This window comes from Stegodyphus dumicola, chromosome X1, assembly GCF_044657685.1.
Source record: "Stegodyphus dumicola isolate Sdum_Otavi_A_Nest chromosome X1, ASM4465768v1".
Classification (NCBI taxonomy): Eukaryota; Metazoa; Arthropoda; class Arachnida; order Araneae; family Eresidae; genus Stegodyphus; species Stegodyphus dumicola.
In genome coordinates this window covers 213,514,248-213,530,873 of record NC_140780.1, presented here as the reverse complement: position 1 = coordinate 213,530,873, position 16,626 = coordinate 213,514,248, and the positions used below count along the sequence as shown (strand labels likewise).

Genomic DNA, 16,626 nt, shown 5'->3' with positions numbered 1-16,626 from the left:
TACATGTAGGAATTTTGAATTTGTTACATAAAGCATTAGTTACTGGTACTTCATTTATCTTTCTTTTCACACATGTTTTGTGCTGCAGAAGTTAATTTGAGCTTTACAAGTGAGAATGAGTGGAAGTGGTTGAATTTAGAAAGTGAATGACATTCAAACATGCTTTTGGGGGAAATGAAATTTTTGGGTAAAAATTGCTGTGCTATGATCTAGGGACGAAATATAAATAAATAATTTAATTAAAATTATTGAAAGGTTGGAGTTTGTATAATTTTAAGTTGTTACACTCCTCTTGCGTATGAAGTCTATTTTTATTTTTTGCTGTGTATCATAAATTATAAATGTAAAATATCTAATTTAATTAAGTTGATTCTAGCTATCATTTTAAATGAGACATTAACTTTTTTCGACATTTTCTGTTATCCAGTCATTTTTGATAAAACTATCAAATGTGTCACTAAATATACTTGTTTTCTAATTAGTCATAAAATGTTGTTCATATTCTTTTACTATACGTCAGGAGTCTAAGCATATTTGAGTAGCTTCATCCTTCCTCCCATTTAGCATCATGTGAGTAACTGAACATATAAACTCTTATGACTCCACTCAGTGGTCATACATTTTGTTGCACTGATGTGCACATGTGTGATAAAACTAAGCCCTTGCTCTCCTGTGCTCTTTCACATATGGGGACATGTATAGATAGGTGGCGTTTGCACATGCGTCAGTCGGGTAAATGGGATATAATCATGTAGTCAACTTGCATTACTTATTAAGAAGGAAATGTTGTGGGAAGAATATTAGTCAGAAAGTCAGATTACAAGTATGCTACATACACATTTCTTGTAGCTATCTATAAATTATACACATATTTCTATAATTGCATTCCAGGTATTATGAACGAGAAATACATGCCCTGGCGAAACTTTGAGATAATTTCGGCTAACATATCTTGAGACTATAGAAAATATAATTTCTAATAGTATTATTTTCAGTGGTACCAACACAGATTTCAGTTTTGGTGGTCTAACTCAGAAAACTGGAATGAACATAATTTTTGACCTTAAACACAATGTAAATAAAGATTTAATTGATGTTTACCCATAACATGCATTATTGTTTATAGATAGGTGGCAACTTTTATTGCATAGTAAGATCAGCTTTGAGCAGTTTGACTTTATTTCCAACAGTTGAAAGGAAAATTAAGTTATTTTCTCTTCTAAAGGCCTATAACAGTGCTGATAAATATTTAGGGAGAAGTAAAGAGTATAGCTCTTAAAATTTTCAATTATTTTCATAAATGTCTGCATACGGAACTCAAAAACTTCTGTGAATTTATTGAAATCAACAACTTCCATCTCATGCTGCCCAGATAGTGTAGTGATTAGGGGAGCCGACTGCGACACCAAATGGCTCTGGTTCGAATCCCGGTGAAGGCATGGATGTAAATTGTCTTTCCCCTTATAGGAGGTAACGGTGGCCACCTGTTAGTTGCCTCCTTAATGAAATGACCACCACTGCTGTCCTTAGCAGTGGTGAAAGTCTAAAAATGGCTAGTGCCCGCATAAAAAAAACTTTCATCGCACAGTAAGATCAGCTTTGAGCAGTTTGACTTTATTTCCAACAGTTGAAAGGAAAATTAAGTTATTTTCTGTTCTAAAGGCTGTTTCTTTCTCGGTCTATAAAATCTGGTTCTTTGATAATAAATTCTAATAACTTGCTGTTTCATTCTAACATGCAAACTACAAAACTTCTAGTACAGCTGAGAAAAAAATTCTGTTGTAGAAGGAAACAGTCCATCGAACTCTGTGAAAGCCTAGTTAGAGAACAAATTTGTGACCTTAATTTTTTTTTTCGAACGGCGGGCTCTATTTTGTCTTTTTTCGATATTGGCCACTCCTAAGGCTGGAAGTGGTGGTCATTTTGTTGTGAAAGAACCTAATAGGCTACCTCCTGCGAAGGGACGGAAAGTTACAAGCATGCCTTCTTTGGGATTCGAACCCGGGCCTTTCGGTATTGTAGTTGGCTCCCATAATTACTGTACTATATGGGCGGAGTGACCGTAAAATTAAAACAGTCTTTTAAAATAGTTTAAAAACAGAATGTAATATATTTAAAAAAAATTCTAGATTTTTATGAAGCGTGTATTGAATACCTGCAAAAATGAAGAACCCTTTAAGTGTTTCCAATGAAATAGTCAAAGAGAGTTTGGTGAAGTTATTCCTGGTTTGGAGTATCTTCACAGGTGTGATTATAGATGACAGAAAAGGTTTTGATCAGTTTTTCAGTATTCAAAAATATGTCACAACTTCTGGTGTTGACGAAAGTTTGATTTAATGAACAGTGGTGTATATTTTTGAAAGCAAAACCTTCACTGAAGTTCTAAAAAATTATCATATTTCCCCAGTACAGAGCAGTAATGCAGCAAACAAAAGTATGTTTTCTCTAATCAACACTCAGTGAACAAAGATATAAATCTCACAATAGCATCTTTAGTTAAAGGGATCATTAAGGTAAAATATAGTTTCAAACATATGATGTGTAAAGAATTTTACAAATAATTGTTGAAAGAAAATAATACTAATTTTGTGTCAGAACTGAGGAATGGGGACAAGTGTTACTTGGTCCAGATTAGTAACTAAACACCTTCATTCTTAACACAGGGCCCACCAGCGGCCGAGCGGTAAAGTCGCTGAACACTGGTAGTTCGGTCCGAGGTTCGAATCCCGCGAACGGGCTGGCTGCATGGGCGTTTTCGTGGTTTTCCCCATGTGTAACGTGTATACGAGCCAGTTTCCCTTAGAAAGTCCTCCACGAAGGCATCCCTCCTCTTAGGCAGATAGCCCTCGAGGCTTTGCCATAATCACACACACACACATTCTTAACACAATTATGACATTAACTGTTTTAAAAATTCTGAAATAAAAAGGCAGATTTTTATGAAAAGTCGGCCATTACTTGAAAGACTACCTTGTATCTGATAATTTAGACATGGTAACCTTATCTATACCCAAAACTGTTTTCTTAAACAATACAATTACCAAATTTAATTCAGAACTGCAGTGACATCCCATGAACTTTCAAACGTTCATTACTGAGAAAATATCGAATAAATTAATATACGTGCAGAAAATCTCTCAGCTGAATAAACAGATAGGATAATATTTTCATTATTGTTATACCAATGTTTGATTATTTTAATTAAGGAATATTTTTCAAAGTCTTCATGAGTGAAAATTTTTCCTCCGATTTTTGATAAAAGCAAATTATTTCTTCTTATCTATAAAAATGTTGCAGTAAACCTTTAGCTCATATTTTGAAGCTTTCAAAATGCTTATATTTTCCTGTTATATCAGCACTGAAATTAGATTTCTTTCTGAGACAGAAATAAGTCAACTGTTGAATTTACATGCAGAATTTTTTCCTCCATGCCATTAGCCGCATCTGTTACGAATTAAATATCAACTAACTATTTTTGTAATATTTTTCAATTCAGTAGTCATATCAATCTGTGAAGCACAAGATTTGTAAAAATTTTTTATTACGCTATTGAGAAATAATAGTTTAAAAAAAACTATTATTTTTCAGTAACGTAATAAAGCAGAAACAACCAGAAAATTTCCAGCAGAGATAATTTTTTGAATAGCTCAAACTATGCAATTATATAAAATATCATACTTTCAGACTATATACTTAATAATGTTAGCAAGTAAAAAATTAATTAACATCTTTTCAGAACTGAAATACGATATTTAATCACTAAGTAAATATTTACACTCGAGGATACCACAACTCGTTTGAATTTCCAAATGTTAATTTATCAATTTTATCATATTGTTAGCTGATGTGTAAGCTAGTGTGTATGCAGTGTGTTATACTTTTTGCGAGAACGTTACTGTGTTTATCTGATTACATTCTCTAACCCCTTACGCTAGTGCTAAAGTCTCACCCTTCGACTGCTTAGCTCATGCGCAAGGATTATGCAAGCGAAACTAATCGATTTTTCCATGACGTCAAAAATTCAAAAAGTGGGGTAGGGTTTAAAAATAAGCAGTCAGTATAACAGGGCAAACGGCAAGCTTCAAAGGTCCATTACTATTCCGAAAGGGCTGGCTGCATGGACGTTTTTGTGGTTTACCCCATGTGTAGCTAGTTTTCCTTAGAAAGCCCTCCACGAAGGCATCTCTACCTTAGGAAGACAGACCTCCAGGCTTTGCTGTAATCACATAACCAAACCATTAAGATTCGTTATGAGAGAAACAAATGCAAATGAAAAATAACCGTTGAATTTCAGACATGCCTTTCCACGTGTGTTACCTACATACTGTTTCCATATAAATACTTTTTGGCGACATGACACCTTGCCTTATCAATACGTTTTCCCCTTCCTTTAGGTGGCGTTGTGAATAATCATAAAGTACAAAATAAGAATGAACATGCAAAATTTAGGAGAAAATTGTAGTATGCATTGAAAGTTTCAGCCGCTAAGTGCTTATTTCCTCTGCTGTAATCCAAACGAAATCTTTGTACGTTGACTTGCTTTTAGGATTGTTGTAATTTTGTGGCTTCACATAAGGCTTCTAATATTTTAATGGTTGGAGAAGAAAATAACTAGAAAAGGTCTTCGAAGCCTCTTCCTCCCGCCCCGGAAAAATTATAGAAATATCATTGTTAAAAACACTTTAATATGTACAATATGTTAAAAAACATGATATAAAAATTATAGTATAAAATAAGCAATTTTAAAAATAAAACGTATGTTACCGCGTTTATGGTTTTTGATATTTCTCCCGCCTTCTTAGCATGCCTTCGTATTGTAATGGTCAGCACATTGGGTGCGTATTCTAGAGGTCCGTGGTTCGATTCCCGGCGAGGGCGTTGCTCATTTTTCACATCTCCTGCTTCCAAAATACATAATGTCTCTACAGTGGCGCTCGAACTAAAAGGTGGTAAATGATGACTCTTCACCACCAGGATTTGGCGATTGGGTCCCTTAAAATCCCAGTAGCCCTTTAAAAGGAGGAGTATATAAGGTATTTCTCCCGCTTTCTTAGCATGCCTTCGTAGCGTGGTGGTCAGCACTCTCGGCGCGTACTCGAGAGGCCCGTGGTTCGAGTCCCGGAGAAGGCGTTGCTCATTTTTCATGACTCCCGCTTTTTAAAAATAACTTATGTCTTTACAGATGTACTTGCATTGCTTTATTACAAAATATCCAGCCTTATTGAGCCTACTAATCAGTATGTATATATTTTATGAAAATTTAAAAAATGCAAAGAAATTCAGTTTTATACGTAACGCTCGTTAACAAAGTTGTGCGGGTAAATTTTAACGCCTGAGGCAAATACCAGAATGAGGTATTTTGTATATTCTTTTAATTGCTTTTACATTAATTCGTAATTGATCGTATTTTAATTTTATGAGCCCCTCCGTTTTTAATCTCCAGATAAATGCCTCATTCACACCACCCTCGGCGCAGCTCTGTCAGCTGGCAAAAACTTATTTTAGTACATTTTAAAATTAAATATATGCAATAGTCGTTATTAGTCATTGTGCATTATTGTATTCACTTGATAACCTGTGTTCAATACATCACCTCTTAAATCGATTTCCATAAATTTATATAGTATTCGCTAGATAAATTTATGAAACGTAAAATGATCAGCTATAATAAGTAAAACTTTTTAAAAATTCTGAGCCATAATTAATTAAAAATATTTTTTATCTCTAAATGAACAAAAGGCCAGGAAAATAGATTACTCCTTAGTTTGCATACTATTGATTATCTTGAATCCGTATAATATTCCTCTTTGGAATGACGGGTATAATGTCTCATGTTTCGGCAAAACAGAATATGTGGAATAGATCTACAGTTTGTAATTATTTCTTGTTTCTTTTGAATATTATCCCCAAAAATATGGTGCACAAATTATCGATAATACAGAGTTGTGATACTGACACCTGATTAGCAAGCGTGTTGTCATAAACGTCTTCAAAAGTTGCTTGCGTATGTTCTGTAATGATCTCTTGTGTGAACCCTTTTGTAACCCTTTTCTCTCCATAATTTAAATTTGGAATTACTGTCTTTATATAATTTACTTTGAACACTCTCATGTACACAAGAGCGCTTTCATGAAGATGAACTAAAACATAGTACTAAAAGGTTAAATTAATTTCACTTATGAGTCATGAGAAAATTAAATTTTTTTTTACGATTTATTGCCAGTAGTTAATAGCATGGTCATAAGGCAGCTGTGAGAAAAGATGAAAGGCTGTTAGCCCTTTCTCTCGTAGGACTGACGCAATTCCAGCTCCTACCATTCCAGCGAAAACTCGAATGGAGAGTAGTTTCAAAAGAGGTAAAGTGATGTTCTTTTTAATGCTTTTGAATATTAGGTAAAAACGTACTTAATAGTTTTAATGCCTAAAATCTTAGCATTGACAGCACATCACTAGTTTTAAGTGTTTTAAGTCACTATTAATTATAAGATGTAAAATTACTTACAGCTTCCATTGAATTAACATTCCAGACTTTAACTGTACCGTCAAAGCTGGCTGTTGCTAGCAGATCACAATTATCAGGCTTGAATTGGCAGTCGAATATTGTTTCTAGATGTCCCTAGGAAATACAGTTTTATAAAAGATTTAGCGAAATATGTAGTACAAAGAAAATACTTTAGTAATATATAGTGACAACAGCAAGCAAATGCTTCTACTAACAATGATTTATTAAGTATTCAACCTCAGGACATAGATACCAGAATGGTAGTCAATATCGTATTTGCCAGAAAAATTTCCGAAACATATGCGTATTACAAAAGTGGTTTACTCAATAGCATTCTGCAATTTTATTATCCCTATATATAGTGCAATTCTAAAGCATTAAGCATTAGTATACATTTTCAAGTTTATTGGTATGGTAAACTAGCTATTTAAAGAAATAGAAACAGTTTTGGACATTTGAAATGTTATCAGGCACATTTAACAATGGCATTAACAATGACATCCAAATTCGTAGTTGGAGGTCTAAATTGTTAGCTTTAACTGAATTATTTTTTAAAGTTATTGATTATATCACCAAGGGAAGTCAACCGTTTTCTTCTCTCGAAGTCAAACCTCATATATCAGTTTCTAATCAATGTTATTTCAAAAAGATAATCAAGATTTTTTAAAAACTTTGTTTTATTTGTTTTATTCAATTTAATACAATCCAGATATTCATTCATACTTTTATCCATGCCAAATTCATTCATTCCCTTCATTTCATTTACACCAGACATTTATTTATGCCAGAGATATTCATTATCAGAACCGGACTTAGTTCTTCCCCAACATTGAAGGGGGACATGTTTTCTAATTTTCTTCTTTGTTAAATAATGCACAGTCGAATCCTGTTATAACAAGCCCAGCTTATAACGGACCTATTGGTGCCGTTTAATTTCCTTTCCATTTAATGCTGCTTTTTCTGCTATAGCGAACCTCTAACGATATTAAAATTGAACATAACGAACTGTACGAATATTTTCATTTGTGACTTCTTTATTTTTAAGTATTTCAGTTTACGATATTTCACACTGATATATTTGTTTATTATTTATCTATATTTCATTCAAGTTTGCTGAAAATAAAGTCACCATGTTTTCGAAGCCATTGTGGGCCAAGATAATTTCGACTATATGAAGGACAGAGAATTTTGTTTGAAGTATAATCTTATTATTTCAAAGAATCGACAGCCTTAGCTTTTTACTTATAGTTGCTTACATGTTACAGTCAAATTTAATGGAACCTTATATTATCTAAGATGTTAAATTCTGGCTTCGTATACACAGCCAGGCAGATTATTGCGCCATCCTAAAGCTTCAGTTAAATAATATAAAGTCAGGAGAAGACTTCAACTTTTTTGTTAGATCTTCGATCTAAAAATTTACACAATTTCAGTCATAAAGGAAGACCTCCTTTGCTTCGGGATTAGTAGAAGACAAGCGTGTTTCTAAAATATGAAAATTTACAAGACAAATTGCGTCGATAAGTTTTAGCTCAAGTCCTTGAATCAAGCGAGAAAAGACGCCTAGCAAAGGCTAAAGCCAGTACTAGTCAATCTAGAAGCTGGACAAAAATTACAGATGAACGCTCAGCGGTCGTTCTCAAAAGCTCTATTCTAAACTCAAGAGCTCTGTTCTTATACACATTGCTAATTTTTCATCCTGGTGGGAGTTGGCGGAAGTATAAGTGACAGTAAAGTAATAAGATGATGAGTTAATAAATATAAACCCCCAAAAAATCACCCCATATAGATTCCACGGTAACTGTAAAGGTAACTTTAGAAAACGTTACTGTAGTTGATGTTCAATACTTATTTGTATTTTCAGAAATACTATTCGCTTTGACAGGCGGTCGCCATGAGAAGTTTCATTGTATTTATTATTGAAATATACGCTGTGATGCTGCAGCTCTTCCTACTAGCCTGAGGTCAGTTATTAATGTTGCAGACTTAAAAGACACATTGCTGTTTTGATTATGGAAAAAACTACCCTCCATTTCGGTCAACTTACTTTTTTATCTTTTCGGGCACTTCATAGTTTTCTATAATATTTCATATCTATCTGTAAGTCGTATCTTTCAATAATTTTAATTATTTTCCTATAATATAATATCTAATATTAGTCTATCTATAGTTTGTTGCCTTATATTATTCTTTGTCAAAATTCTTTCTTTTGGCATTTTATTTTTTTTCTATATGGATTATTCGATGTCTCTATATGGACATTCTCTATATGGAATATGGATTATTCTATGTCTCTATAGAATTCTGTATATGAAATATTATGGATTATTCTATGTGTCTTAAAATTCTCTATACTGATTATTTGATTATTGAATATATTTCTGATTCTACAAAAACATCTTCATGACCGAATGGATTGACACTAAAAAAATTCATGTCATATGTATTTACAAGTTCCGGGGCATTTTCCAGAATATATCCTGAAGCAGGAAACTGCATTGAAATGTATGGTCATTGGGTCATTTGTCATTTTAGCCGAATAGTTCTATGACATCTTTTTTTTGTAAATTAATAATTGTGGAAGCAGTTAAGAGCAGGTGTTTCATTAGATATTATAACTATACTACCGTATTAAAGTTGGTTGCCATATCATACGGAAACGTCTTGTGCGTTTAAGTGCTTTTGCCGAGAATTATAGTTCAACGTGAAATTCAATTTATGTTACTTAATGGGAAATTCATTCTGAAATTAAATGGCTTACTGTGTTTAAATACTTACTGAGTGGATTTAAATGGTTCATACTCATTAAAAAAGCAGCCTTAGTATTTTTAATAATGACTAGAAATTTATTTTGAGTTTCCTTGGCCTTCTTGGATTTGCATTCCTATTCGCGATAGCGTTCAAAATTTAGAAGGAAACTTTATACAAAATAGCTTGGCCTCAGAGCTTTCTCATTTAACAGAAGGGAAATCAGAATACTAACTAGAAAGATCTTGATTATTCTTACTTAGGAACTCGTTGTTGTGTTTGCCTCATTGCACTTTATTTACAAAAGCAGTTGTCTCCAGATAAGATATATTTAAACGATTATAATTCTAATTCATTACTAACAAGTAACCTCTTGTACTTTGTACAGTTTTATTTTAAGAGCAAAGTGTTAGAGCAAAGTTTAGGAGTTTAAGCAATTTTAAAAGCCTCATTCTCTCTAAAATTAATATGATAAGAACGATACTTCTTTTCAAGAGCTTTACATTTTAAAGTTTCATGTTGCTACTTTCTAATACTTTTGCAAGTAGCAATTTATGTAGCTGAAGTTTAGACTAAAATGGAAAGTTTTATTAAATATGTTTCGCTTCGATTTTAAAATTCAATTTTATTTAAATTTTTCACTTAGGATTAAGTCTAATTTTGGAATTAAAATAATTTCAGATAAAGAAAAATTTGCAAACATTTTCTGATTTTCATTCAAAGTTTGTAGAGACATTAGATTTTTTTGAAACAGAAGTCATGAAAAATGAGCAATGCCCTCGCCGGGACTCGAATCACGGACCTCTCGAATAAGCGTCAAACGTGCTGACCACTACACCACGAAGGCATGCTAAGAACGCGGGAGAAAATACCTTATAAGATTTCTGTGCAATAAGAATTTTCATCTAGTTGTTAGTATATTGTCTGATTTGGCAAATCTTACGGATATTATTTCGATTTATTTTTAATATGCGTAATACTCTCCTCTTTAAATTTAGTAAAAGGAGTTAAAGAGAAACGCTTGCCAGATGAAAAGTAAACGAATATGTGTAAAACATGCACTTTAAAATTTTACTCTTCATTTTTATTTTGTAGTTTTATACTATATTAAGTTGTTATGAGAAAATGAAATAGATACAGACAGTTAATTAAAGTGTTATTTTTGGAAGCGATAAAAGCGAACTGATCTATTGTGCTACAAAAACTCGTATCTGAAATAGTATTTTGGAAATGTTTTATTCATTATTTTAACTAACCAATGAGCTTACCATATTTCGTAGAAAGTCCCATGAAGAGTTTCTGAGATTGTAGACACCAACGCCACCATCAAAAAACAAGCAAATTACCCTTGAAGAAAATTTCACTTTGCCTTTAACTTCTTTTGTTGTTGTGACGCTTTCCGAAGGAAGAACGCAAACTGCTTTGAAGCCAACTTGCTTCAAGCGTAAACTTTCCTCTGGCTTTTCTTTAGATACAATCCAAATTCTAAGTACTCCAGCCTCCGAATCTTAAATAGTAACAAAAATATTAAATTAGAAAACAAAACACTGAAGGTAATTGAACACACTAATATCAATAAACATCTAACCAGAAAGAAAAAACTTTCAGTTTGCAAAATTATGGTCATGTTTTTTCACATGAGAATCAATAACTTTATATTAATTATACATAGGATCATAATTGTTAAGGATAAAGTTAGTTTTTCCTTTATTAATGATAGTTAGAGCAAATGTTTAAAGAAACTTCTGCGTAGAATTATCTCGCATTAACGCTATACTCAGGTATCTCGAGAAGAATCATGAAAAAACTTGTATAATGAATATCATCATATGGAAAAGTTACTTCAATCTGCTTAAATTGATAATTCCCATATTTTGAAATAGTTTACTTAATATTCAGAATGGTAGTTAAAAAAAGACTTCATATGTGATTTTGTGGTAAAGGCCATTACATTCGACAAGAACACTATAATATCGCTGTGGTGTGTCGTCGTCAAAGAAAGTGGATCATCTAACCCAGTCGTCGGCAAACTTAGCCAATTAACAACAATTTTACGATTGAAATCTCTTTTGAGAGCCATGTGTTTTAAACTTAAATTATATAGGTAGGCATATTATTATTCACTTAAATAGGGTGCACTTACGCTGGCTTTTACTAAGAATGTCCTCAATCTGATCAACGTACGCTCTCTGAGGTCTACCCTGTTCCAACTCTCTCATCCACACTTGTTTTGTATACTCGTTTAATACTTCTTTCGTACATACTCTCTATATGTCCAAACCATCTTAAAATACCTTTCTCAATTCTCAACACTAAATCTTTTTTCACTCCACAACGCTCTCTAAAATTAATAATTAAATTTTTAAATCTTAGTTAAACTATATAGGTATGTAGAATAAAACTTGATATTACACTTAACAGTGATAATATTTATTGATAAAATAAAATTCTAAGGTATCCAAAAACTTAAATCATGATAATGACGAACAAACAGTAATGCGAAGAATGGCCTTGCATCTCCTTGGCAAGATTATGTAACTGAGATTTGCATGTTATTTTTAATTTTAAGCATGATTCCAAGTTCTCATCAATAAGACGACTTATCAATTTACTCTTGATAAGTTCATGCTTGAAAATGATTGTTAGTGTGAATATGTAGACCCGAATAAGGAAAGAACAACAAACGATAGTTTTTTTCAGCTTATTATATGAGTCAGGATTACTGTTTCGTGTGTTTAAAAATCAACATATCTTTCTTCTCCAGGTCTTTCAAAGCAGACCATTTTGCTGTGAACTAAGCTCACATTTGTTTTTCTCCAACGTTTCTACGCATATCAGCGCCAAGACGTTCAAGTTTCGAGCTCCATAATTCTTTGTTTTTTTAAATCCAGCAATTGGATTTCAAAGTTGCCAGTGTCAATATTAAAGGAAGAAGAATTAGTTCCATTACAATAGTATGAAAAGGTTTTTTTTTTAACAAAGGTTAACGTCACTTTATTGTTTCTGTATTCCTGAAACCTGCTGAGAAAAACTTCTTTCATATTTAAAACTGTGGTTTTGATATAGCAAATGTCAATATTGAATTATTTCCTTAGCAATCTTTCCACAGGGTTGGAAAGTTAATCAAACTTATTCTTTCGAAATCTTGAGTAAAAAGAGATAACCTGTTTTCAAATGAAAATTAACTTCTTCTAACATCGAAATAATTGTGTTTTCTTTCCATTGTAGTTTTTGATTAAGCTGATTTAGATGAGATGTAGCGTCTACCTTGAAATAAAATTTTTGGATCCACTGATCGTTCGTTAGTTCTGGATAATAAACCCCCTTTTGAAGGAGAAATGATTTAATTTCTGTTAATAAGAACACGAAACATTTCAAAACATTTCCTCTTGTTAACCAACATACTTTGTTATTGAGCAGATCTGCGCACACACTCTCCATTTCAGCTAAAAATTCTTTAAACTGGCGATGATTAAAAGCCTTAGCTATAATGGAGTTGATAATCTTAATCCCAATTCCATAACTTTTCAAATGTCTTCTGGCATTTTCTGGGCAAAAGCGCTTCTTCATGAATGATCCAATGGTAAGTAAGCATCTCGTGACTAACAAATGGGCCATTGTATTGAAATAAGTGCTTTATATATTATCATCAGTAAAAATCTTACTAGGATCAGTACAATGGCAATTTTAACTTGATACATCAAATAACGTAAAAAGAAATTTTGTGTCAAAATATCTGGGTTTTTAGTTTTTTTAGACATTTCCAATTTAGATTTTTTTCAATATTATATGCAATGTATTTTATGTTGCCTAAATTCAGATGCTAGGAAAAGTTTTATTTCAGACACTGTGAAAAACTTTGAAAGTTCTAAGATGCTAAAAATCCTGATACTTTGAAACTAAACTTCCTTTATATATTATTTGATTTCTCATTCAATTTAAAATTGCCATTGAATGGTATATTAATTCAAAGCACTTCATTAGTTAAAATTCGGCATATGACAATTACTACGACAGCCCAATTTGGTGTATAATCACTACAATCAAAACGCAGAAATCGGTCCAAAAATATTTTCTAGGCATAGTATTGGCGGATATGTTTTCATGCTTGTGTTTCATGCTTGTGTTTTCATGCATCTGACGGCCTTAGTATTGCAATTTCAAAATTTTCTTGTTTTACGTGCGCGCACCCGCATGTGGAAGAGCCACACTCAAGGAGCCAAAGAGCCACATTTGGCTTGCGAGCCACGGTTTACCGACCAATGATCTAGCCTGATAAGAAATCAAAGATGAAGAACTATAGTAAATATGCTTATATAATTCTCCAAGCTGTTTAACTCCTGAACTGAATTGGAGTTTGGCGTATGAATGTAGTCTCTGCTGACATTTACTCAGACGAATCAATTCCTTAACCACAAACTTTTGCCGCACATCTGCAGCAATGTGTGAGTAAAATCCTGCCGTTTTCTATATCTCGTGGAAATCGTAAGACTTTCATGCACTTTTATTCGAGCAGAGTAGTCCATTATCTCAACCTTACACTGGATTACATGAGGTCTAACTGATAAAATAGTAACGATTGGCCCAGGTAGTCATAGGGCTTTCTTTAAATGTCGGCATTTTATTTCTTGCCTCATTTACTTCAAACCATGATATATAGTTTTAAATCAAATTCTATAACTGTTCTATCCATTAAGACATACTTGAAATCTGCATCATTTGAAACTAGCAAACACAATTAAAGCAGCAAATTCAAAGTCCGATAGATATTTTTAGATCCATTAAAGTCAAAGTGCTGGATTATAACTCTGATGACTATATTACTTAATTAACCATTGTATTCCATTAATAACATATACTTTTCATAGCTGTTTTAAGATTGCATTAATGAAAAATTGTGGAGAGATATTATTAATTTTTAAAATTCATTGTTTAAATTCTGTAAGGCTTTTGTAGAAATAAATTTAAAGCATTGCCATATTCTTTAGTTCGCATATAATACTCGTATAAGCATAGTTTTTCTTCTTTTGCATTAATTTATTTTACAGATTGCAGGTATCCTTTGTAGGATTTTTCCGAATCAAGAGAAGTTAAAATGGGCAATGCCTTCGCCGGAGCTCAAACCTGGACCTCTCGATACGTCCCGAGTGTGCCACCGTTACACCACGAAGGCATGTAGAAAGGAGGGAGAAAATACCTCGTACCTTCTCTATTTCATTGGTGGTGATATTAATATAGCATACTACTTATTATGCTATACCAATAGCTACTAATATAGCATTCATGACGCGGATAGATTTTAATTTCACTAATCGTCGACAGATGGCACAACTTTCCTACTTTTACTGTGAATTTTCCTAACTAATTATTGAGATCCTTAGCGAGGTATGTGATACTATGTGCTGTTCATCTGCTATTAAAGCAATGTTATTGTTAGACATCTTCACGTATCTACTTTATTTCCTTTGGCTGCTATAAATCATTACATCTCAATAAACGTAAGCTCATGATTTAAAGCAGGAGCCGTCAGAGACTGCAGGTCGTTACTTTTGAGCCTAATGCTTTATGTCTGGGATTTAGACACGTATGATTGACATATCCCTTCCTGTGGTAAACCGTGGTACATTGAAATTAGGTTCGAAGTTATCGAAAGATATTTCCATTGAATTAAGATTTTTATTTAGAGGCTACTTTCTAACTACCTTTACATTTTTCAGCTGGAAAAATAATTTCACACACACACACACACACACACACACAAAAAAAAAAAAAAAAAAAAAAAAAAAAAAAATCCGATTTATTACGATTAACTATGAAACTAGCTTACCAGTCATTTTGACGGGTATCCGTAAGACATGTACACATCATACAGAACTCTTAAGAATTAAAGAAAAGAAATTAAAATTTAAAGAAATTAAAGGGCTGAAGGAAAAATAAATTTGGGTATGTATTCGTCTCATTACATCGATAATTGTCAGCACAAATTGGAATACTACAAAAATAATGGTCTTTGTAATTTTGCTCATGAAGTTTCAAATTCGTCAAAATTATGGGCCCCGTAAATCTAGTGTTAAAACTAAGAATGCAGTTGAATTTCACATTTTATTAGCATTATAAGTTTCACTTGCTGTTGCTTCTTTAGATAAAGAAATAATTTTTTAAACCTCTTCCATTTTATTTCAACAAATAATGATTTGTATGCTTTCCTAAGTTATAGTTTATTCTTTTTTCTTATGTATCAGATTACTGTCTTTGTTAATCAATTTGTAGATTTTATTTTTTACCGGAAGGAAAAACGTAAAAAAATCCATTGTGCTTTCTTGGAAATCGAACAACAGATTTTTTACTTGCTAGTTTGATGTGCTATATATGAAATATACTTGTTCAACCATGCTCTAATCCTCTGTATATGAAACTTTCTAAATCTTGTGTAACAAAAGGTCTTCCGACTGCAAGCAGTCGTGGGCTTTGAACTCTGTATTTATCCTAATTCTATGTGAAGGTTACTTTATAAGCTATTTCTCACGCCTCCTTAGCATGCCTTCGTGGTGTAGTGGTCAGCGCGCTTGACACGTATTCGAGAGGTTCGTGGTTTGAGTCCCAGCGTGGGCTCATTTTTCACTTCTCCTGCTTCGAAATAACCTATTGTCTCTACAGTGGCGCCCGAACTAGAAGGTGGCGAATAATGATTCTTCATCGCCAAGATTTGCCGATTGGGTCCCCTTAAACCCCAGTCGCCCTGTAAAAGGGGAAGTACATAAGTTATTTCTCCCTCCTTCTTAGCATGCCTTCGTAGTGTAGTGGTCAGCACGCTTGGAGCGTATCCGAGAGGGCCGTGGTTTGAGTCCCGGCAAGGGCATTGCTGATATTTCACATGCCCTGCTTCCAAAATATCCTAATGACTTTACAATTTTATACTTTTATTGAGAACGTAGTTACTTGTTTCTTTCAAAAAATGAGCCTTTTTTACATAGTAAATAAAATATGCATTGTAAAAAAAATATCAATTGAAAAAAAAGTGCATAAACATGTTGTTGCTGTTGTGTACTAACTTAACATTCGCAAAAGAATTCGTATTATATAAGTAGGCTGATTGAAACGTTTTGAAAAGTTTCTTTTATTCAGAATCAGATGAATTTATGTGGTCCCATATCTTTTTCTTTTTCAGATTTGCTTCCTTCGCCCTGCATTACACCTTTCACAACATTTCATAAGCGACTTAAAAACGAAATAGTCTGCTTTTTGACATCCCCTTAGCGCTGCAGGCATCTCATATTTCATTTCTTCATCTAAATTGAGCCTCTTCCTTCGAATGGTCTTTCCAATGTCGAGAACAACAGAAATTACATGTCACCAAGTCTGATATATTCAAAGTA

At 33.0% G+C, this 16,626-nt stretch overlaps 1 protein-coding gene across 1 annotated transcript in view; it reads right to left on the bottom strand.

The window, feature by feature from the left end:
* Positions 1-16,626, bottom strand: part of LOC118200694 (WD repeat-containing protein 17-like) — a 326,195-nt gene that overhangs the window by 215,034 nt on the left and 94,535 nt on the right. Inside the window, exons 5-6 of the mRNA XM_085808418.1 lie at positions 10,519-10,757; positions 6,503-6,616 (exon numbers count right to left, since the gene is read on the bottom strand). Coding sequence (XP_085664544.1) covers positions 6,503-6,616; positions 10,519-10,757 — 353 coding nt within the window. The remainder of the gene's footprint in view (positions 1-6,502; positions 6,617-10,518; positions 10,758-16,626) is intronic.